Consider the following 25364-nt stretch of genomic DNA (forward strand, 5'->3'; position numbering starts at 1 on the left):
TTTTTTACCTCAAAAAGACCTCTTTATTCAATAGATAATAATGTTACATCGTTCACCAATGTTACATCGTTCACCATGAGAGGTACAATAGAGGGGGGAGGATCATCCAACCAGACCCTACTGACCTGGAACTTAGCTAACTGGGCTAGCAACCTACCCTGTTGTCGAACCACCTTGGCGCACCTTTGTACCCGGCTATCGCCACACCTAGGAGACATTTTGTTGTGTTCATATTGTTAAACCATTAGAATGCTGTAAATTGTTAGATAAATATTAAAAATATACATAACTAGAGCAATATATTAAATTTATTTTAAAAATGGCATGACCTTCACTAACAGTGAATCAAATGGGTGCCAGAAAAATGATGAATCAACATTTCTCCAAAACATTGACGCTCGTGTATATTTTCCTGAAAAAAGGAACCACACGGTGCAATACACATATCACAATTTTTCCTTGGCTTTATGGTTGTTACCACATGCATGGCATACACATATAATCATTCATACATACATGAAGAAATTGAAAACAATGTGGAGTCTTTTCATAGGATGATGTGACTTCTATCCATGCTTCAAGATTTGTGCTACGAATCGGACGACAACCAACGCGTTCGGGCTCATAGTGTTTGTTTAAATTATGGACCCCGATAAATCCCAAACGTTCGGATTTTAAGCATGTCATCATGAATGTTTTTTTCATGACAACTTTAGTTGACGCGAGGTGGCAACTTTGTCTCAGTTTGCTTTTTGTCAGAAAACTGTCATGTTTGCCTACCTCCCGTGAACTAAAGTTGCCATGAAAAACGTTTGGGTTGCCATGCTTAAAATCTAAACGTTCAGGATTTATCATTTCCGTAAATTATTGGGTGGCAAAAAAAACCCCACCAAAACAGACTATTATGGAGTATAATTTTTAAACTCTCGTCGAAATAAAGTACACGGTGACGATGGATGGTAAATGACATGCATCGCTAGCCACAGTTCAAGAAATTTTGAAGTTTGAGTTTGCACGATGTCATTGTCATCGCTCCGTCAGACATGGCACATCACATTATTGGCGTTCTAGGGAGTAGCTAGCTCGTTGATCCTCGGACGAGGTCGACGAACCGTGCGAGATTCCGGCGCGACGACGACCCGCCGTCTGCGACGGCGCCGCGAGCAACGTCCCTCAGCGCGAGCGCCCTGGCCTTGATCTCCGCGTCGCCCAGCAGCTCCTCCACCTTGCCCCGTATCGCCTCTCTTCCCACGAGCGTCCCCGTCGTCTCGCCGGCGGCCACCTGCAGCCCCGTCCGCCACACGTCGCAGATGTAGCCCCGGTCGAGGAACTGGTCCGTGAAGTAGGGCCAGCACAGGAACGGCAGGCCGTTGACCAGCCCTTCCAGCGTCGAGTTCCACCCGCAGTGCGACAGGAAGCACGCCGTGGACGCGTGCGCCAGCACCAGCTGCTGCGGGCACCAGCCCACCACGCGGCCGCGCGGCCCGGCGCGGCGGCGGAGGTCCTCGACCCACTCCTCGCTCGCCGAGTCCGGCCTCACCACCCACAGGAAGGGCCGGGAGGTCAGCGCCAGCGCCTCCGCCAGCTCCACGAGCTGCGCCCGGTCGAAGATGGCGAAGCTGCCGAACGCCACGTACACGACGGAGCCGGCCGGCTGCGCTTCGAGCCACGCCGCGCAGGTGGCGTCCTCGGCCCAGAAGCTGGCGACCGGCTTGTCGGAGAGGAGCGGGCCCACGGTGAGGACGTCGGGGAAGAGCGCCATGGCTCCCGGCTCGAGCTCTTGGACGGGAAAGGAGAGAAAGGCCTCAAAGGGTGGCCGCACCCCTCCCCATGGGCTGGTCTGAATTGGACAAGGGAGGGGGGTGCCCCCTTCCTTCCTTCTCCTTTTCCCTTCCCTTTCCTTCTCTCCTACTCCTACTACTTGGAAGGGATCCTAGTTCTACTAGGAAAGGGGGAATCCTACTCCCGGTGGGAGTAGGACTCCCCTAGGGCGCGCCATAGAGAGGGCCGGCCCCTCCCCTCCTCCACTCCTTTATATACGTGGCCAGGGGGCACCCCATAAAAACAACAATTGATCTCTTGATCTCTTAGCCGTGTGTGGTGCCCCCCTCCACCATAATCCACCTCGATCATACCGTAGCGGTGCTTAGGCGAAGCCCTGCGTCGGTAGAACATCATCATCGTCACCACGCCGTCGTGCTGACGAAACTCTCCCTCAACACTCGGCTGGATCAGAGTTCGAGGGACGTCATCGAGTTGAACGTGTGCAGAACTTGGAGGTGCCGTGCGTTCGGTACTTGATCGGTCAGATCGTGAAGACGTACGACTACATCAACCCGTTGTGCTAACGCTTCTGTTGCCGGTCTACGAGGGTACGTAGACAACACTCTCCCATCTCATTGCTAGGCATCACCATAATCTTGCGTGTGCGTAGGAATTTTTTTGAAATTACTACGTTCCCCAAGAGTGGCATCAGAGCCTGGTTTTATGCGTTGATGTAATATGCACGAGTAGAACACAAGTGAGTTGTGGGCGATATAAGTCATACTGCTTACCAGCATGTCACACTTTGGTTCGGCGGTATTGTTGGATGAAGCGGCCCGGACCGACATTACGCGTACGCTTACGCGAGACTGGTTTTACCGCCGTGCTATGCACACAGGTGACTAGCGGGTGTCAGTTTCTCCAACTTTAGTTGAACTGAGTGTGGCTACGCCCGGTCCTTGAGAAGGTTAAAACAGCACCAACTTGACAAACTATCGTTGTGGTTTTGATACGTAGGTAAGAACGGTTCTTGCTAAGCCCGTAGCAGCCACGTAAAACTTGCAACAACAAAGTAGAGGACGACTAACTTGTTTTTGTAGGGCATGTTGTGATGTGATATGGTCAAGACGTGATGAGATATAAGTTGTTGTATGAGATGATCATGTTTTGTTGAAGTTATCGGCAACAGGCAAAAGCCTTATGGTTATCTCTCTATTGCATAAGATGCAAGCGCCAAATAATTGCTTTACTTTATCGCTATGCGATAGCAATAGTTGCAAGAGCAATTGTTGGCGTGACAACCATGTGATGACACATTGATATAGATCAAGATGATGGAGATCATGGTGTCATGCCGGTGACGATGGAGATCATGACGATGCTTTGGAGATGGAGATCAAAGGCACAAGATGATGATGGCCATATCATGTCACATATTTTGATTGCATGTGATGTTTATCTTTTATACATCTTATTTTACTTAGTTCGATGGTAGCTTTATAAGATGATCTCTCACTAATTATCAAGGTACAAGTGTTCTCCCTGAGTATGCACCGTTGCGAAAGTTCTTCGTGCTGAGACACCACGTGATGACCCGGTGGGAGTAGGACTCCCCTAGGGCGCGCCATAGATAGGGCCGGCCCCTCCCCTCCTCCACTTCTTTATATACGTGGCCAGGGGGCACCCCATAAAAACAACAATTGATCTTTTGATCTCTTAGCTGTGTGCGGTGCCCCCCTCCACCATAATCCACCTAGATCATATCGTAGCGGTGCTTAGGCGAAACCCTGCGTCGGTAGAACATCATCATCGTCACCACGCCGTCGTGCTGACGAAACTCTCCCTCAACACTCGGCTGGATCGGAGTTCGAGGGACGTCATCAAGTTGAACGTGTGCAGAACTCGGAGGTGCCGTGCATTCGGTACTTGATCGGTCGGATCGTGAAGACGTATGACTACATCAACCGCGTTGTGCTAACGCTTCTGTTGCTGGTCTACGAGGGTACGTAGACAACACTCTCCCATCTCGTTGCTATGCATCACCATGATCTTGCGTGTGCGTAGGAAAATTTTTGAAATTACTACGTTCCCCAACAGTAGAGAGATAAATTCATGCAATATGAAATAAACCCCATCTTGTTATCCTCGATGGCAACGATACAATACGTGCCTTGCTGCCCCTTCTGTCACTAGGTAAGGACACCGCAAGATCGAACCCAAAGGTAAGCACTTCTCCCATGGCAAGAACTACCAATCTAGTTGGCCAAACCAAACGGATAATTCGAAGAGACTTGCAAAGATAACCAATCATACATAAAAGAATTCAGAGAAGAATCAGATATTATTCATAGATAGACTTGATCATAAACCCACAATTCATCGGTCTCAACAAACACACTGCAAAAAGAAGATTACATCGAATAGATCTCCACAAGAGAGGGGGAGAACTTTGTATTGAGATTCAAAGAGAGAGAAGAAGCCATCTAGCTACTAAGTATGGACCCGAAGGTCTGAGGTAAACTACTCACACTTCACCAGAGAGGCTAGGATGATGTAGAAGCCCTCCGTGATGACGGCCCTCTTCCGGCGGAGCTCCGGAATAGGCCCCAAGATGGGATCTCGTGGATACAGAAAGTTGCGGCGGCGGAATTAGGTTTTTGGCTCCTGTTCTGATCGTTTGGGGGTACGTGTGTATATATAGGAGGAAGAAGTATGCCGGAGGAGCACCGAGGGGCCCACGAGGCAGGGGGTGCGCCCTGGGGGCGCCCTCCACCCTCGTGACCGCCTCTTTTGTTCCTTGGAGTAGGGTCCAAGTCTCCTGGATCACGTTCTGTGAGAAAATCACGTTCCCGAAGGTTTTATTCCGTTTGGACTCTGTTTGATATTCCGTTTCTTCGAAACACTGAAATAGGCAAAAAAAATAGCAATTCTGGGCTGGGCCTCCGGTTAATAGGTTAGTCCCAAAAATAATATAAAAGTGGAAAATAAAGCCCAATATAGTCCAAAACAGTAGATAATATAGCATGGAGCAATCAAAAATTATAGATACGTTGGAGACGTATCAAGTATCATCATACTTTTCAATCAAAGAAGCAATTTCAGAAGCACCCTTAAAAGCAACAAATTCTTCAATTTGTTGAACATCATAGTGATTATAAACACCCTTAGCATACGAAGATACGATTCCATTATTACTAAACTCACATTGATAGGGAAGGTGTTTCTTAGGGTTTTCAGAACAACAAGTAAAATCATATATTTCACATAAATTCCAAGCATAGCATTGCAAACATTGAATTTGACTCCATAATGTTTCCCTTTTTCAGATATACGGTGTCGCACATAACAAGCATGCTCATCTAAAGATTTGCCCTCAACTAAGCTAGTTGGGGTTTCAGCCCGAGCACATAGGGATCGAAGATGATCCAAGTAATAAGCTTCAGCAGTGTGATAGATTTTGAGTGGTTCTTCAACCATTGGTTCAGTAGGTACAACTATTTTTTTGGTATTTTGCGTTTCCTACCCGTAACTAAAGATAGAAAACAACTAAGAACAACAAATAAAAATTACTTAGCGATAAAGCAAACAAGCACACACGATAATATTCACCCCACGCTATTGCTCCCCGGCAACGGCGCCAGAAAAAGGTCTTGATAACCCACAAGTATAGGGGATCGCAACAGTTTTCGATAAGTAAGAGTGTCAAACCCAACGAGGAGCTAAAGGTAGAACAAATATTCCCTCAAGTTCTATCGACCACCGATACAACTCTACGCACGCTTGACGTTCGCTTTACCTAGAACAAGTATAAAACTAGAAGTACTTTGTAGGTGTTAATGGATAGGTTTGCAAGATAATAAAGAGTACGTAAATAAAAAGTAGGGGCTGTTTAGATAAAGAAACAATAAAGTAAATATAGCAAGTGTGGAGAAGTGGTGGTAGGAGTTGCGAAATTGCCCCTAAGCAATTGACTACTTTACTAGACCGATAGCAAGTATTATGTGGGAGAGGCCACTGCTAGCATGTCATCCGTGACTTGGAATTCTATGCACTTATGATTGGAACTATTAGCAAGCATCCACAACTACTAATGTTCATTAAGGTAAAACCCAACCATAGCATTAAGATATATTGGTCCCCCTTCAATCCCGTATGCATCAATTTCTATGCTAGGTTGAAGCTTCTGTCACTCTTGCCCTCCAATACATAGTCCTATCAACATACAACTAACCCTACGATGTGATCCACGCGCGCAATCATATGATGGGCACCAAAGGACAGCAACATAACCACAAGCAAATTAAATCAATCATAGCAATTCATCAACCACCGATAGGACAATGAAAATCTACTCAGACATCATAGGATGGCAACACATCATTGGATAATAATATGAAGCATAAAGCACCATGTTCAAGTAGAGCGTACAGCGGGTTGCGGGAGAGTGGAACGCTGTAGATAGAGGGGGGAAGGTGATGGAGATGTTGGTGAAGATGGCGGAGGTGTTGGTGTAAATTGCGGTGATGATGATGGCCCCCGGCGGCACTCCGGTGCCACCGGAAGCGAGGGGGAGAGAGCCCCCTCCTTCTTCTTCTTCCTTGACCTCCTCCCTAGATGGGAGAAGGGTTTCCCCTCTGGTCCATGGCCTCCATGGCACGGGAGGGGCGAGAGCCCCTCCGAGATTGGATCTCTCTCTCTCTCTCTCTCTGTTTCTGCGTTCTCAGATTCTTCCCTTTCACCGTTTCTTATATTCCCGGAGATCCGTAACTCCATTGGGCTGAAATTTTGACACGATCTCTATCCGGAAATTAGCTTTCTTGCGGCGAAAGAAGGGCTTCAGCCGCCTTACGGGGTGGCCACGAGGGTCAGGGGCGCGCCTGACACCCTGGGGCGCGCCCCCCTACCTCATGGGCCCCTCGAGCATCGTCTCGCGTGGATTTTTCTTCCCAAAAATCATATATATTCCAAAAAATCTCCGTCAGTTTTTATTCCGTTTGGACTTCGTTTGATATGGATATTCTGCGAAACAAAAAACATGCAACAAACAGGAACTGGCACTGGGCACTGGATCAATATGTTAGTCCCAAAAATAGTATAAAAAGTTGCCAAAAGTATATGAAAGTTTAATAATATTGGCATGGAACAATCAAAAATTATAGATACGACGGAGACGTATCATTCTCCGGCGTGCTTTCCGACTAGAGATGATTCCTCTAAAGGTTGTGCTGCTTTGCTCAATGCGGTTCCAATCTATTTCCATTTTTTGAAAAGTTTCCTCGTAGATGAGGTTTAATCCACTGCCGCCGTCCATGAGTACTTTGGTGAGTCGAAAGCCGTCCACAATTGGACTGAGGACCAGTGCAGCTGGTGCTCGGGCTGTTCGGAATTTAGGTTCGTCACTGGCATTGAAGGTAATAGCCGTGTCGCTCCATGGATTTATTGCTGCTACGTGGCAGATTTCGGCAATGCTGCGGAGTGTTCGCTTGCGCCTATTATTTGATGCGAAGGTCTCAAAGACTGTTAATGTTGTATTGTTATCCCTGGGATGGTGCTCTGTGGCATCTGGGATGAGCAGATCCTCGCCGCTTTTGGCCACCTGCCGGAGTATCCAACATGCTCTAAGGCTGTGTGTTGGTATGGCATCCGCTGTACTATGAATTTTGCAGGGTCCGTTGAGCCATCCCTCCAATACGGTTCCACGCCCTGTAGAGGGTTTTTGCTTCTTTGTAATTAACTCGGGTGTCTTATGATAGTGCATCATTTTACTTCGGACTGGGTGTATATTCGGAGCCGGATTATCCCAAAATTTTGTTTCGGTTTTCCAGGCACTTTCCATCACACAGTACTTTCTTACTATGGACGCCAAGTCGGCGAAGCATGATATGTCACGGTGACTTATGGCGTTAAGGATTCCCTTGTTCGTGCAGTTATTGCAGAAAAGTGAGACTGCGTCTTCCTCGCGGCAGTCCTTAACCTTGTTCATCACAAGGAGGAATCTGGCCCAATAATGATGTAGTGTTTCATGGGGATCTAGCCTGATATGGGAAAGATCGTTTATGTCTAGGTGGGTGGGTGGGTTTGAGTCCGAACCCCTAACCGATCTAAGACCGAGGGGCCGGGGGTTTCCGATCTTGGAAGTTCGGATTCCGGGATGTTGCCCGATGAGTCTGGCCCGCTGCCTGACTCTAGGTTCAGGGCATGGGTGATGTCCTCCCGTAAATGGGTATCCGGCTCGGAGAGCTCAGGAATCCGGACATAGTTAGTCCTCAAGATAGAGGAAGAATCGCCGCATTGTTCCTCCACCACCGCAACATGATGGGTGACCGGTGGAGAGTTAATCTCCCTTTGATCGGGTTTAAACCCAATCCGATCATAGTCCGTAGCGACTCGCAAGGCGGCGATGTGATCCAAGAGCTCGTTTAGGGAAGAGAGCTCCATTGGATCCATCTGCTCGGCGAATTCCGAGCCGACGTGGAGGCTGTTTTCGATGAACCGAGAAGTCATCGTCGGTGCAGCAGCCGAACAGGCGATCATGATGAAACTGCCTAGCCGGAGAGTTTGGCCGACAGCCAGGGCTCTGATGTCTACTACACAACCTTCTTCTTATAGACGTTGTTGGGCCTCCAAGTGCAGAGGTTTGTAGGACAGTAGCAAATTTCCCTCAAGTGGATGACCTAAGGTTTATCAATCCGTAGGAGGCGTAGGATGAAGATGGTCTCTCTCAAGCAACCCTGCAACCAAATAACAAAGAGTCTCTTGTGTCCCCAACACACCCAATACAATGGTAAATTGTATAGGTGCACTAGTTCGGCGAAGAGATGGTGATACAAGTGGTATATGGATGGTAGATAAAGGTATTTGTAATCTGAAATTATAAAAACAGCAAGGTAACTAATGATAAAAGTGAGCATAAACGGTATTGCAATGCTAGGAAACAAGGCCTAGGGTTCATACTTTCACTAGTGCAAGTCCTCACAACAATAATAACATAATTGGATCATATAACTATCCCTCAACATGCAACAAAGAGTCACTCCAAAGTCACTAATAGCGGAGAACAAACAAAGAGATTATGGTAGGGTACGAAACCACCTCAAAGTTATTCTTTCCAATCAATCCGTTGGGCTATTCCTATAAGTGTCACAAACAGCCCTAGAGTTCGTACTAGAATAACACCTTAAGACACAAATCAACCAAAACCCTAATGTCACCTAGATACTCCAATGTCACCTCAAGTATCCGTGGGCATGATTATACGATATGCATCACACAATCTCAGATTCATCTATTCAACCAACACAAAGGACCTCAAAGAGTGCCCAAAAGTTCTACCGAAGAATCATGACGAAAACGTGTGCCAACCCCTATGCATAGGTTCATGGGCGGAACCCGCAAGTTGATCACCAAAACATACATCAAGTGAATCACGTGATATCCCATTGTCACCACAGATATCCACGGCAAGACATACATCAAGTGTTCTCAAATCTTTAAAGACTCAATCTGATAAGATTACTTCGAGGGGGAAACTCAATTCATTACAAGAGAGAAGAGGGGGAGGAGAAACATAAGATCCAACTATAATAGCAAAGCTCACGATACATCAAGATCGTATCACCTCAAGAACACGAGAGAGAGAGAGAGAGAGAGATCAAACACATAGCTACTGGTACATACCCTCAGCCCTGAGGGAGAACTACTCCCTCCTCGTCATGGAGAGCATCGGGATGATGAAGATGGCCACCGAAGAGGGATTCCCCCTCCGGCAGGGTGCCGGAACGGGTCTAGATTGGCTTTCGGTGGCTACGGAGGCTTCTGGCGGCGGAACTCCCGATCTATTGTGCTCCCGGATGTTTTTAGGGTATATGGAGATATATAGGCGGAGGAAGTACGTCAGGGGGGCCACGAGGGGCTCACGAGGGTGGAGGGCGCGCCCAGGGGGAGTGGGCGCGCCCCCCTGCCTCGTGACCTCCTCGTAGATCCCCCGACGTGCACTCCAAGTCTTCTGGGCTTCTTTCCTTCCAAAAATGAGTTCCGTGAAGTTTCAGGTCAATTGGACTCCATTTGGTTTTCCTTTTCTTCGAAACCCTAAAACAGGGTAAAAACAGAAACTGGCACTGGGCTCTGGGTTAATAGGTTAGTCCCAAAAATGATATAAAAGTGTATATAAAGCCCATAATCATTCAAAACAGTAGTAATATAGCATGGAGCAATCAAAAATTATAGATACGTTGGAGACGTATCAGCATCCCCAAGCTTAATTCCTTCTCGTCCTCGAGTAGGTAAATGATAAAAACAGAATTTTTGATGCGGAGTGCTACTTGGTATAATTTCAATGTAATTCTTCTTAATTGTGGCATGAATATTCAGATTCATAAGATTCAAGACAAAAGTTCATAATGACATAGAAATAATAATACTTCAAGCATACTAACTAAGCAATTATGTCCTCTCAAAATAACATGGCCAAAGAAAGTTCATCCCTACGAAATCATATAGTTTAGTCATGTTTCATTTTTGTCACACAAGAATGCTCTCATCATGCACAACCCCGATGACAAGCCAAGCAATTGTTTCATACTTTAGTAATCTCAAACTCATAAACTTTCACGCAATACATGAGCGCAAGCCATGGATATAGCACTATGGGTGGAATAGAATAATGAGGGGATTATGTGGAGAGGACAAAAAGGAGAAAGTCTCACATCAACGAGGCTAATCAATGGGCTATGGAGATGCCCACCGATTGATGTTAATGCAAGGAGTAGGGATTGCCATGCAACGGATGCACTAGAGCTATAAATGTATGAAAGCTCAACAAAAGAAACTAATGGGTGTGCATACAACTTGCTTGCTCTCGAAGACCTAGGGCACTTGAGGAGGCCCATTGTTGGAATATACAAGCCAAGGTCTATAATGAAAAATTCCCACTAGCATATGAAAGTGATAACATGAGAGACTCTCTACTATGAAGATCATGGTGCTACTTTGAAGCACAAGTGTGGTAAAAGGATAGTAACATTGTCCCTTCTCTCTTTTTCTCTCATTTTTTTGGCCTTTTCTTTTTTTTATGGCATTTCTATTTTTTTTGGGCCTTCTCTTTTTTTATGGCCTTTCTCTTTTTTTATTCCTCACTTGGGACAATGCTCTAATAATGATGATCATCACACTTCTATTTATTTACAACTCAATGATTACAACTCGATACTAGAACAAAGATGACTCTATATGAATGCCTCCGGCGGTGTACCGGGATATGCAATGAATCAAGAGTGACATGTATGAAAGAATTATGAATGGTGGCTTTGCCACAAATACAATGTCAACTACATGATCATGCTAAGCAATATGACAATGATGAATGTGTCATGATGAACGGAATGGTGGAAGGTTGCATGGCAATATATCTCGGAATGGCTATGGAAATGCCATAATAGGTAGGTATGGTGGATGTTTTGAGGAAGATATAAGGAGTTTTATGTGTGAAAGAGCGTATCATATCACGGGGTTTGGATGCACCGGCGAAGTTTGCACCAACTCTCAATGTGAGAAAGGGCAATGCACTGTACCGAAGAGGCTAGCAAGGATGGAAGAGTGAGAGTGCGTATAATCCATGGACTCAACATTAGTCATAAAGAACTCACATACTTATTGCAAAAATCTACAAGTCATCAAAAACTTCGGCACTACGCGCATGCTCCTAGGGGGATAGATTGGTAGGAAAAGACCATCGCTCGTCCCCGACCGCCACTCATAAGGAAGACAATCAAATAACACCTCATCTTTCAAATTTGTTGCATAACGTTTACCATACGTGCATGCTACGGGACTTGCAAACTTCAACACAAGCATTTCTCAAATTCACAACTACTCAACTAGCATGACTTTGATATTATTACCTCCATATATCAAAACAATCATCAAGCATCAAACTTCTCTTAGTATTCAATACTCTATATGAAAGTTTTTACTATTCTTGGATGCCTAGCATATTAGGATTTTAAGCTAATTACCATGCTTTTTAAGACTCTCGAAATAATCTAAGTGAAGCATGAGAGTTCATCTATTTCTTCAAAATAAAACTACCACCATGCTCTAAAAGATATAAGTGAAGCACTAGAGCAAACGACAAACTACTCCGAAAGATATAAGTGAAGATCAAATGAGTAGTCAAATAATTATGCAACTATGTGAAGACTCTCTAACATTTAATAATTTCAGATCTTGGTATTTTATTCAAACAGCAAGCAAAGCAAAATAAAATGACATTCTAAGAATGGAAAACATCATGTGAAGAAGCAAAAACTTAGGATCAACCGAAACTAACCGATAGTTGTTGAAGAAGAAAGGTGGGATGCCAACCGGGGCATCCCCAAGCTTAGATGCTTGAGAATTCTTGAAATATTATCTTGGGGTGCCTTGGGCATCCCCAAGCTTGAGCTTTTGTGTCTCCTTAATTCCTCTCATATCAAGGTCTCCCTAAATCTCAAAAGCTTCATCCACACAAAACTCAACAAGGACTCATGAGATAAGTTAGTATAAACCATTGCAAAAACCTTATAATACTCTACTATAGCAAATCACTAAAATTATTATTCAAAATTTCATACTAAATGCCTCTGCATATTTAATAGTCATATCCTCAAATAGATCATTAAAGAAGCAAACATACGCAAACAATGCAAACATAACAGCAATCTGCCTAAACAGGACAGTCTGTAAAGAATGCAGCAACATCCATACTTCCCAGCTCCAAAAATTATGAAAGAAAATTCCCACTGTAGTAAATTTATCAGAGATTAATATGCAAAAGGTTTCAACATTTTATCACATTCTGACTTTTCTAGGGAATTATTGCAACAGCGGTAAACTTTCTGTTTTCAAACAGCAACATGTGGACTTCTAAAATAGGCATAGTAAAGGCTATCAATGCCACTTTTATTGAAATAAAAGATGCAAAACATTGTTCTAAATAACAGCAAGAAAATCCTAACAAAATAAATTGACACTCCAAGCAAAACACATATCATGTGGTGAATAAAAATATAGCTCCAAGTAAAGTTACCGATGAACGAAGACGAAAGAGGGGATGCCTTCCGGGGCATCCCCAAGCTTAGGCTCTTGTCTATCCTTGAATATTACCTTGGGGTTCCTTGGGAATACCCAATCTTAGGCTCTTGCCACTCCTTATTCCATAGTCCATCGAATCCTTACCCAAAACTTGAAAACTTCATAACACAAAACTTAACAGAAAACTCGTAAGCTCCGTTAGTATAAGAAAATAAATCACCACTTCAAGGTACTGTAATGAATTCATTCTTTATTTATATTGGTGTTAAACCTACTGTATTCCAACTTCTCTATGGTTTATAAACTCTTTTACTAGCCATAGATTCGTCAAAATAAGTAAACAACACATAGAAAACAGAATCTGTCAAAAACAGAACAGTCTGTAGTAATCTGAATCAAACGTATACTTCTGGAACTCATAAAATTCTCAAATAAATTGCTGGACCTGAGGAATTTATCTATTAATCATCTTCAAAAAGAATTAACTAAATATCACTCTCCAAATAAAAATGGCAGCAATTCTCGTGAGTGCTAAAGTTTCTTTTTTTTACAGCATGATCGCAAAGACTTTCCCCAAGTCTTCCCAAAGGTTCTACTTGGCACAAACACTAATTAAAAGCATAAAACCACATTTAAACAGAGGCTATATGAATTATTTATTACTAAGCAGGAGCAAAAAGTAAAGAACAAGAATAGGATTGGGTTGCCTCCCAACAAGCGCTATCGTTTAACGCCCCTAGCTAGGCATGATGATTTCAATGATGCTCACATAAAAGATAAGAATTGAAACATAAAGGGAGCATCATGAAGAATATGACTAGCACATTTAAGTCTAACCCACTTCCTATGCATAGGTATTTTGTGAGCAAACAACTTGTGGGAACAATAATCAATTAGCATAGGAAGGTAAAGCAAACAAAACTTCAAGATTTTAAGCACATAGATAGGAAACTTGGTATTATTGCAATTCCTACAAGCATATATTCCTCCCTCATAATAATTTTCAGTAGCATCATGAATGAATTCAACAATATAACCAGCACCTAAAGCATTCTTTTCATGATCTACAAGCATAGAAATTTTATTACTCTCCACATAAGCAAAATTCTTCTCATTCATAGTAGTGGGAGCAAACTCAACAAAGTAACTATCATGGGATTGAAAATTGAAATCAAGATGACAAGTTTCATTGTTATTATTATTCTTTAAAGCATACGTGTCATCACAATAATCATCATAGATAGGAGGCATGCTTTCATCATAATAAATTTGCTCATCAAAACTTGGGGGACAAAAAATATCATCTTCATCAAACATAGCTTCCCCAAGCTTGTGGCTTTGCATATCATTAGCATCATGGATATTCAAGGAATTCATACTAACAACATTGCAATCATGCTCATCATTCAAATATTTAGTGCCAAACATTTTATAGATTTCTTCTTCTAGCACTTGAGCACAATTATCCTTTCCATCATACTCACGAAAGATATTAAAAAGGTGAAGTGTATGAGACAAACTCAATTCCATTTTTTATAGTTTTCTTTTATAAACTAAACTAGTGATAAAACAAGAAACTAAAATACTCGATTGCAAGATCTAAAGATATACCTTCAAGCACTCACCTCCCCGGCAACGGCGCCAGAAAAGAGCTTGATGTCTACTACACAACCTTCTTCTTGTAGACATTGTTGGGCCTCCAAGTGCAGAGGTTTGTAGAACAGTAGCAAATTTCCCTCAAGTGGATGACCTAAGGTTTATCAATCCGTAGGAGGCGTAGGATGAAGATGGTCTCTCTCAAGCAACCCTGCAACCAAATAACAAAGAGTCTCTTGTGTCCCCAACACACCCAATACAATGGTAAATTGTATAGGTGCACTAGTTCGGTGAAGAGATGGTGATACAAGTGGTATATGGATGGTAGATAAAGGTATTTGTAATCTGAAATTATAAAAACAGCAAGGTAACTAATGATAAAAGTGAGCGTAAACGATATTGCAATGCTAGGAAACAAGGCATAGGGTTCATACTTTCACTAGTGCAAGTCCTCTCAACAATAATAACATAATTGGATCATATAACTATCCCTCAACATGCAACAAAGAGTCACTCCAAAGTCACTAATGGCGGAGAACAAACTAAGAGATTATGGTAGGGTACGAAACCACCTCAAAGTTATTCTTTCCAATCAATCTGTTGGGCTATTCCTATAAGTGTCACAAACAGCCCTAGAGTTCATACTAGAATAACACCTTAAGACACAAATCAACCAAAACCCTAATGTCACCTAGATACTCCAATGTCACCTCAAGTATCCGTGGGCATGATTATATGATATGCATCACACAATCTCAGATTCATCTATTCAACCAACACAAAGGACCTCAAAGAGTGCCCCAAAGTTCTACTGGAGAATCATGACGAAAATGTGTGCCAACCCCTATGCATAGGTTCATGGGCGGAACCCACAAGTTGATCACCAAAACGTACATCAAGTGAATCACGTGATATTCCATTGTCACCACAGATATCCACGGCAAGACATACATCAAGTGTTCTCAAATCTTTAAAGACTCAACCCGATAAGATTACTTCAAAGGGGAAACTCAATTAATTACAAGAGAGAAGAGGGAGAGGAGAAACATAAGATCCAACTATAATAGCAAAGCTCGCTATACATCAAGATCGTATCACCTCAAGAACACGAGAGAGAGAGAGAGAGAGAGAGAGAGAGAGATCAAACACATAGCTACTGGTACATACCCTCAGCCCCGAGGGAGAACTACTCCCTCCTCATCATGGAGAGCACCGGGATGATGAAGATGGCCACCGGAGAGGGATTCCCCCTCCGGCAGGGTGCCGGAACGGGTCTAGATTGGCTTTCGGTGGCTACGGAGGCTTCTGGCGGCGGAACTCCCGATCTATTGTGCTCCCGGATGTTTTTAGGGTATATGGAGATATATAAGCGGAAGAAGTATGTCAGGGGGGCACGAGGGGCTCACGAGGGTGGAGGGCGCGCCCAGGGGGTGGGCGCGCCCCCCTGCCTCGTGACCTCCTCGCAGATCCCCCGACGTGCACTCCAAGTCTTCTGGGCTTCTTTCCTTCCAAAAATGAGTTCCGTGAAGTTTCAGGTCAATTGGACTCCGTTTGGTTTTCCTTTTCTTCGAAACCCTAAAACAAGGTAAAAACAGAAACTGGCACTGGGCTCTGGGTTAATAGGTTAGTCCCAAAAATGATATAAAAGTGTATAATAAAGCCCATAAACATTCAAAACAGTAGATAATATAGTATGGAGCAATCAAAAATTATAGATACGTTGGAGACGTATCAGGCTCCCCCGGCGGTAATGGTGTTTTTAACAACGAGATGAGGCATCCTTCCTTGCGGCGACGGCACAGAGGAACTCTCAATGAAAGCACCAATGTCGGTGTCAAAACCGGCGGATCTCGGGTAGGGGGTCCTGAACTGTGCGTCTAAGGCGGATGGTAACATGAGGCTGGGGACACGATGTTTTACCCAGGTTTGGGCCCTCTTGATGGAGGTAAAACCCTACGTCCTGCTTGATTTATTCTTGATAATATGAGTAGTACAAGAGTTTATCTACCACGAGATCGAAGAGGCTAATCCCTAGAAGCTAGCCTATGGTATGATTGTATGTTGTCCTATGGACTAAAACCCTCCGGTTTATATAGACACCGGAGGGGGCTAGGGTTACACAAGGTCGGTTACAAAGGAGGAGATATGCATATCCGTATTGCCTAGCTTGCCTTCCACGCCAAGTAGAGTCCCGTCCGGACACGGGGCGAAGTCTTCAATCTTGTATCTTCATGGTCCAACGGTCCGGCCAAAGGATATAATCCGGATGTTCGGATACCCCTAATCTAGGACTCCCTCACTCCTCATACCATGAGGCGTCGACCCAGATCTCGTGGCTGATGTCGGGCTAGGAGTGAAGAGAGACACCTTTTACTCCTCCTACTATGGTGGGTGGTGTCTCGAACATTGATGCCAGGGAGGCATCCCTAGATGGCGGTCCGCATGGTTGGCTCTCCGATAGGCACTATGAAGGCGGTGGTGTCTTTCTCTCTTGGTCGTGTGGGCGGCAAGAGGGTGAACGGCGGATGGCTCAAGAGTGCTCTCGGTCGCATGCAGTGGAGACAGCCCAATCCAGAACTGGAGTTCTGAACTCTTCGCACTTGTTCTGGAGGCCTTGTGGTGGCATGGAGTTGCCGAGCGAAAGCTCCGCACTTTGTCGTTGACGATGGCGCCGCTCACGGGCGCCGCTATCTTCTTGAGGAAGTTGTCGTGGTGCTCCTCTCCGTGTCTGGGTTTCGGTGAAAATCTTTGTTCGATTGTAGACTCGACGTCGATGACACTAAGCGCCGTTCTCCCTCCTAGGGGCGTTGTCATGGAGCTTAGGTGCTATAGGACGTAGTGTGAGGTTGTACTCCATTCTTCTTGTGCTCTTTTTCTGTAGCGTAGTTGCGTGCGTCCTGCGTGATTTGATTATCATAGGATTAACATTTATGAGGGCTAACTCATCACCTTATATCGTTCGTTCGTGTACTTTGTTCCGTTGTTGCTTTATATATAAAGTGAAGTGTAAGACTGTTTCAAAATTGACTTTGAATTTCCATGCATCCCATCACTCTAATGAACCGAACCTTCTCAGCTTCTAGTCTATAGCTTCAAGGTGGCAGACTGAAAGGACATGAATGCTCATTTTATCCGTATATATATAGTAATGCCAAATGGCGATCATCCGATGTAGGCACATATGCAACAAAAGGCGACGTCATCAATGACGAACAGGACCAGACTTTACGTCCCGGACGTATGTGCTAACATCGCCTGAGGAGATCGGTTCAACATAGAAACCAACTCATAGTTACTGTATGTATTAATCAAAGTATAATCCTACTACCTTTTCCATGCTAAATATAATAGTACTACTCGTGTTAAAGATAAAGTAAAATGTGGAGTACTTCTGTATGCTCGAAACATCAATTGTTGCATGTAAAACACTTCAATATAACTTTTCGAGTGAAATAGTTAGCTAACTAAGTTGCAGTATCATTATTAGAGGGTAAGCTTAATTAAGCTTGTTAAAGCCTCCCTAGTAGAATCACCACTGGCCACTGCTTCCTGTCCAAGGAAAAAAAATGAGTGGTGCACAGCCCCGTGTTCATGGCTGCCTTGCCTGACCTATCTCTCAAGAAAAAGAAAGGTGGTTAACAAATGACATGCTTGTGTGTAGGGCTGGAAAAAAAGCTCGAAGCTCGCGAGCTAAACGAGTAGTTCGTGACCCGGCTCGAGTCGACTCGAACTTGAAGAATAACGAGTCGAGCCGAGCTTTAGTTTAAGATCGTTTATAGACCAAGTTAAACGAGCCAATCTCAAGAGTACTCGTATAACTCATTAGACTCGGTACAAAAGATCAGCTACTCCCAATACAAAAAAAGATCAGCCATTCAGCACCCTATGTCCTAAGCGCACAACGTAAGGCCTAGCTTTTGAAGGCCCAGCCGCCCAAGAGACTCATGCGTTACAAGGAAATTACTATTGTTTAGTAATATATATGTTTAATATACACATAATTATTTTTATAATATTCGAGAATTTTATGTTCATATTTTTAATGAGCTTAACGAGCCAGCTCGCGAGTTATACGAGTCGAGCCAATTTTGGATTTGAGCTTGTTATAATAACGAGTCGAATCGAGCTAGCTCGTTAACGAAACGAGCTGACTCGACTCGGCTCGAATTCCAGCCCTACTTGTGTATTAGAAGCAGTCATTTTTTAAGGAATTTACCATTCACCCAGGTGTAGGGTGCATTTGCACCCAGGAGCAGAATCACACTTTCACTAAACTATCTAAAGTTATGCATCAAACTAGATTATTTTGGAGAGTCCCTCCACATTATGATAAAGTAAGTATAGATGACCTTCATCCTATAACAGACAAGACCTTGAAAGTATATTTCTGGTTGGAGAGGGAAAATTGAATTACCAAGGAGGAAGAGCTGTTCTCATGGAAGCGCGAACAGCCCGCATTCCTATTTATCTTATCTCTTTCTTCCAATTCTCTAAGTGGGCCTTGGGCCTTGGACCTTGGACCTGATTAATACACAAATGACCCATTGCTTGTGAAATGATTTTTTTTGGCGGGTGATTTGTGGAATGATTTTGAGGGGCATACGAAATGTCATCTTTTTTAGGGATGTCTCTAGATTTTATTCAATCAAAACATGATTCAGCATCTTAGGGTAGATTATGTGCTTTGCAATTCATAAAAGTATATATGTATTTTGAAAAAAAAAGTAAAAGGGAAAAAGAATAAAAGTACAGAAAAAACAAAAAAGTAAATAAACGTAATACATATAGAAAAAACAGAAACCCAATAAATACAAAACATGAAAAAGGAAACCGAAAAAATAAACATGAACCTTCCATACGGTTCTGAAAAGGCCAATGCTAGGTGCCGGCAAGCCGGCCCAACTTTCGGTCGGCCGGCCCCTAGCCGTTCGATATGGCCTCTCCTAGTCGTCCGATGTGGACCTCTCCACCCTCGACTGTCTTCTTCCTCTGGTCAACGCAGCGCTTTATCCTCCCGCAACCAATCTTCTTCCCGTGTGCGCTCCCTGCTCCCTGACGCTGCTCGCAACACCCCCACCCCCTTGCCAAAAAACTGACTGGCCCCCTTCCCCGCGGCCTCGCTTTGAACCAATTCCTCGCCATGGTCGCAACCCCTCGCCGTCACGGTTGCAGCACCCGTATCTCGCCGCTGGCAAGTCTCGCCTCGCACGCCACCGAGCTCATGGCGCCCATGGCAGCTGGTTCCAACATCTGGTGTTGCCGGTTCTACCATCTCCGGGAGGCGGTTCCAGCTTTCGACGCCTCGGCCATAGCTTCATTTAGGGCCGCATGTAGCAAAACGCGACACCTGTTGTAGCTTTTTGCTATACGGTTGCAGCAAAAATGCAACGCCGCCCGTCGTCACCCAAGAACTGCTCCGTCGATGTAGCAAAGCAATCCATCGGTTCCACCTTTTGCCACTGCTGGTTCCAGCAAAAACAATCTATAGTTCCAACATCTGCCTCGTCGGTTGTAGCAACCACCGCCGCCCATCCCAGCACCCATGGCCAGTTCCAGCAAAATAATGTCGCCGTTTCCAGTATCTCCTGGTGCCTGATGTAGCACCATGGCGTCTGGACGCATCTTCTCCAGCACCGATGGGCCGTCCCCGTGTCGCCGGTCGAGGTCGTTGCAGCTCCGGCCATGTCGCCGGTCGAGGTCGTTGCAGCTCCACAGTGTTGCCGGTTGGGGCCATTCCAGCTCCAACGACCCACGGTTGTAGCATCCGCCACCGTCGTTACAGCATCCCGTCAACGCCGGTCTCCAGCACCCGCAGCACCGTGGCCCGTCGATGGGTGCCGTCGTTGCCACGGCTTGGATTTTTTTACCTCAAAAAGACCTCTTTATTCAATAGATAATAATGTTACATCGTTCACCAATGTTACATCGTTCACCATGAGAGGTACAATAGAGGGGGGAGGATCATCCAACCAGACCCTACTGACCTGGAACTTAGCTAACTGGGCTAGCAACCTACCCTGTTGTCGAACCACCTTGGCGCACCTTTGTACCCGGCTATCGCCACACCTAGGAGACATTTTGTTGTGTTCATATTGTTAAACCATTAGAATGCTGTAAATTGTTAGATAAATATTAAAAATATACATAACTAGAGCAATATATTAAATTTATTTTAAAAATGGCATGACCTTCACTAACAGTGAATCAAATGGGTGCCAGAAAAATGATGAATCAACATTTCTCCAAAACATTGACGCTCGTGTATATTTTCCTGAAAAAAGGAACCACACGGTGCAATACACATATCACAATTTTTCCTTGGCTTTATGGTTGTTACCACATGCATGGCATACACATATAATCATTCATACATACATGAAGAAATTGAAAACAATGTGGAGTCTTTTCATAGGATGATGTGACTTCTATCCATGCTTCAAGATTTGTGCTACGAATCGGACGACAACCAACGCGTTCGGGCTCATAGTGTTTGTTTAAATTATGGACCCCGATAAATCCCAAACGTTCGGATTTTAAGCATGTCATCATGAATGTTTTTTTCATGACAACTTTAGTTGACGCGAGGTGGCAACTTTGTCTCAGTTTGCTTTTTGTCAGAAAACTGTCATGTTTGCCTACCTCCCGTGAACTAAAGTTGCCATGAAAAACGTTTGGGTTGCCATGCTTAAAATCTAAACGTTCAGGATTTATCATTTCCGTAAATTATTGGGTGGCAAAAAAAACCCCACCAAAACAGACTATTATGGAGTATAATTTTTAAACTCTCGTCGAAATAAAGTACACGGTGACGATGGATGGTAAATGACATGCATCGCTAGCCACAGTTCAAGAAATTTTGAAGTTTGAGTTTGCACGATGTCATTGTCATCGCTCCGTCAGACATGGCACATCACATTATTGGCGTTCTAGGGAGTAGCTAGCTCGTTGATCCTCGGACGAGGTCGACGAACCGTGCGAGATTCCGGCGCGACGACGACCCGCCGTCTGCGACGGCGCCGCGAGCAACGTCCCTCAGCGCGAGCGCCCTGGCCTTGATCTCCGCGTCGCCCAGCAGCTCCTCCACCTTGCCCCGTATCGCCTCTCTTCCCACGAGCGTCCCCGTCGTCTCGCCGGCGGCCACCTGCAGCCCCGTCCGCCACACGTCGCAGATGTAGCCCCGGTCGAGGAACTGGTCCGTGAAGTAGGGCCAGCACAGGAACGGCAGGCCGTTGACCAGCCCTTCCAGCGTCGAGTTCCACCCGCAGTGCGACAGGAAGCACGCCGTGGACGCGTGCGCCAGCACCAGCTGCTGCGGGCACCAGCCCACCACGCGGCCGCGCGGCCCGGCGCGGCGGCGGAGGTCCTCGACCCACTCCTCGCTCGCCGAGTCCGGCCTCACCACCCACAGGAAGGGCCGGGAGGTCAGCGCCAGCGCCTCCGCCAGCTCCACGAGCTGCGCCCGGTCGAAGATGGCGAAGCTGCCGAACGCCACGTACACGACGGAGCCGGCCGGCTGCGCGTCGAGCCACGCCGCGCAGGTGGCGTCCTCGGCCCAGAAGCTGGCGACCGGCTTGTCGGAGAGGAGCGGGCCCACGGTGAGGACGTCGGGGAAGAGCGCCATGGCTCCCGGCTCGAGCTCTTGGACGGAGTTGGTGACGACCGCCTCGGCGAGGCGGGTGGCCGCGTTGTTCCGGAGGATGAAGTCCAATATGAACGGCTGGCCCTCGGGGCCGCCGGCGCGGTTCCACGAGAGCTCCGTGGTGTCCATGGGCGGCATCCCCGGAGCCAGCCGAAACGTGCCGCGCTGCTTCGGCAGGCCTTTCTCGTCCACCACCCCGTCCCTTATCAGCTCGGGGATGCGGATCCTCGTGGCGAACATGGCCACCGACAGCGGGTTGAAGGCGGCGACCCGGAGGCCGAGCCTCTTGGCCACGGGAAACACCCACGCCATGCTCGCGTCGGCGATGATCCACGTCAGCTTGCAGTTGCATGCACCGGCCGATTCGGACAGCCTTGCGATCAGCTTCTCCAGCTCGCCGGGCATGACCTCCGAGAAGGACTTGGCGAGCCGCGCGAGGTCCTTCCTGTCCTCGCCGTCGGCCAGCCCGTCCGGTATGCAGACCATGTCGACCCCTCCGAGGCTGGTAATTCCGTCTTGAGAGTCGGGCTTGGAGACGTGGAGGGAGGCAAGGATGAGGTGGTGGTTGTGCTGGGTGTTGACGAAGGTGACCTTGATGCCGTGCTCCACAAGGCTGTGGGACAGCTCCATGAGAGGGATGACATGGCCTTGCGCGGGGAAGGGCAAGGCCAGCACATGGGGCGCGGGTGCGGCCATGGCGGGCGATCGAGCCGGCGCTCGAAATTAAACTGGATGTGGAGAAGAGTGGTGACTAATTGGGAAGGGTTGTCGATCAGCTGCTTGCTTTGTGCACAATACTTGTACAATTACTGGGAACCCTGTCTTCATCTGGACATGTTTGACGAATAGTCTGATGCGTGAACTCGATCGGCATCTTTGGATTATGGACGTTTGTGGGTCAGCCACGCTATGCAGGCGGCATCTTTGGAAAGGCTTAACGTAAGTACGAACCGCGGCGAGGTTGTATGTGTATGGATTAGCGCCTAGGGGGAGACAGCTGCAGACAGTGAGATGTTTGATCCACTTGTTTGTTTGTTTTTTTGACAAGAAAGAGAGCATCATCTCCAATTTTATTTAACTGATTAATTGAAACCACAGTCTTAGAGCATCTGCAATAAATGATGTAGATGCAAAACTAACTAACTTTTGCATCTTGGAGGCTCAAAAACCATCTTCAATAGATGATGCAGATGCAAAAAAGTTACATCTCTTAACCTGAAAGATGTAGAATACAACATCTGCATCTCCACCTACAGGAGATGTAAAATCGACGGCCGCCCGCCAACCACCCAACTACCTCCATTTTCCTTCCCCTCCTTCTCTTCCCGCCCACCGCACAGCCGCTGCCGCCCTGATTCGCCCACAACACCGCCGCCGCCCCCCGCCTGCGCCAGATCCGGTCGTGCGCCACCCCCGCCGCCCCTCCGTCGCTCCTCCGCCACCGCAACATGATGGGTGACCGGTGGAGAATTAATCTCCCTTTGATCGGGTTTAAACCCAATCCGATCATAGTCCGTAGCGACTCCCAAGGCGGCGATGTGATCCAAGAGCTCGTTTAGGGAAGAGAGCTCCATTGGATCCATCTGCTCGGCGAATTCCGAGCCGACGTGGAGGCTGTTTTCGATGACCTGAGAAGTCATCGTCGGTGCAGCAGCCGAACAGGCGGTCATGATGAAACTGCCTAGCCGGAGAGTTTGGCCGATAGCCAGGGCTCTGATGTCTACTACACAACCTTTTTCTTATAGACGTTGTTGGGCCTCCAAGTGCAGAGGTTTGTAGGACAGTAGCAAATTTCCCTCAAGTGGATGACCTAAGGTTTATCAATCCGTAGGAGGCGTAGGATGAAGATGGTCTCTCTCAAGCAACCCTGCAACCAAATAACAAAGAGTCTCTTGTGTCCCCAACACACCCAATACAATGGTAAATTGTATAGGTGCACTAGTTCGGCGAAGAGATGGTGATACAAGTGGTATATGGATGGTAGATAAAGGTATTTGTAATCTGAAATTATAAAAACAGCAAGGTAACTAATGATAAAAGTGAGCATAAACGGTATTGCAATGCTAGGAAACAAGGCCTAGGGTTCATACTTTCACTAGTGCAAGTCCTCACAACAATAATAACATAATTGGATCATATAACTATCCCTCAACATGCAACAAAGAGTCACTCCAAAGTCACTAATAGCGGAGAACAAACGAAGAGATTATGGTAGGGTACAAAACCACCTCAAAGTTATTCTTTCCAATCAATCCGTTGGGCTATTCCTATAAGTGTTACAAACAGCCCTAGAGTTCGTACTAGAATAACACCTTAAGACACAAATCAACCAAAACCCTAATGTCACCTAGATACTCCAATGTCACCTCAAGTATCCGTGGGCATGATTATACGATATGCATCACACAATCTCAGATTCATCTATTCAACCAACACAAAGGACCTCAAAGAGTGCCCAAAAGTTCTACCGAAGAATCATGACGAAAACGTGTGCCAACCCCTATGCATAGGTTCATGGGCGGAACCCGCAAGTTGATCACCAAAACATACATCAAGTGAATCACGTGATATCCCATTGTCACCACAGATATCCACGGCAAGACATACATCAAGTGTTCTCAAATCTTTAAAGACTCAATCTGATAAGATTACTTCGAGGGGGAAACTCAATTCATTACAAGAGAGAAGAGGGGGAGGAGAAACATAAGATCCAACTATAATAGCAAAGCTCACGATACATCAAGATCGTATCACCTCAAGAACACGAGAGAGAGAGAGAGAGAGAGAGAGAGATCAAACACATAGCTACTGTTACATACCCTCAGCCCCGAGGGAGAACTACTCCCTCCTCGTCATCGAGAGCACCGGGATGATGAAGATGGCCACCGAAGAGGGATTCCACCTCCGGCAGGGTGCCGGAACGGGTCTAGATTGGCTTTCGGTGTCTACGGAGGCTTCTGGCGGCGGAACTCCCGATCTATTGTGCTCCCGGATGTTTTTAGGGTATATGGAGATATATAGGCGGAAGAAGTACGTCAGGGGGGTCACGAGGAGCTCACGAGGGTGGAGGGCGCGCCCCCTGCCTCGTGACCTCCTCGCAGATCCCCCGACATGCACTCCAAGTCTTCTGGGCTTCTTTCCTTCCAAAAATGAGTTCCGTGAAGTTTCAGGTCAATTGGACTCCATTTGGTTTTCCTTTTCTTCGAAACCCTAAAACAGGGTAAAAACAGAAACTGACACTGGGCTCTGGGTTAATAGGTTAGTCCCAAAAATGATATAAAAGTGTATAATAAAG

At 45.9% G+C, this 25364-nt stretch overlaps 1 protein-coding gene and 1 pseudogene across 1 annotated transcript; both read right to left on the bottom strand.

Annotated features, from left to right (window-relative positions):
• Positions 1 to 1039: 1039 nt before the first annotated feature.
• Positions 1040 to 20114, bottom strand: LOC147978195 (UDP-glycosyltransferase 83A1-like). The gene is made up of 2 exons (XM_087514669.1): positions 19800 to 20114; positions 1040 to 1840 (listed from the first exon to the last, which is right to left on the bottom strand). Exons 1-2 carry the CDS (start codon positions 20112 to 20114, stop codon positions 1079 to 1081), a joined length of 1077 nt encoding a protein of 358 aa, XP_087370795.1. The 3' UTR covers positions 1040 to 1078.
• A 1214-nt stretch (positions 20115 to 21328) lies between these two features.
• LOC125547772 (UDP-glycosyltransferase 83A1 pseudogene) lies at positions 21329 to 23136 on the bottom strand (annotated as a pseudogene).
• Between the last annotated feature and the right edge of the window lie 2228 nt (positions 23137 to 25364).

This window comes from Triticum urartu, chromosome 3A, assembly GCF_056163025.1.
Source record: "Triticum urartu cultivar PI428250 chromosome 3A, HENAU_Tu73, whole genome shotgun sequence".
In the NCBI taxonomy this organism is placed as follows: Eukaryota; Viridiplantae; Streptophyta; class Magnoliopsida; order Poales; family Poaceae; genus Triticum; species Triticum urartu.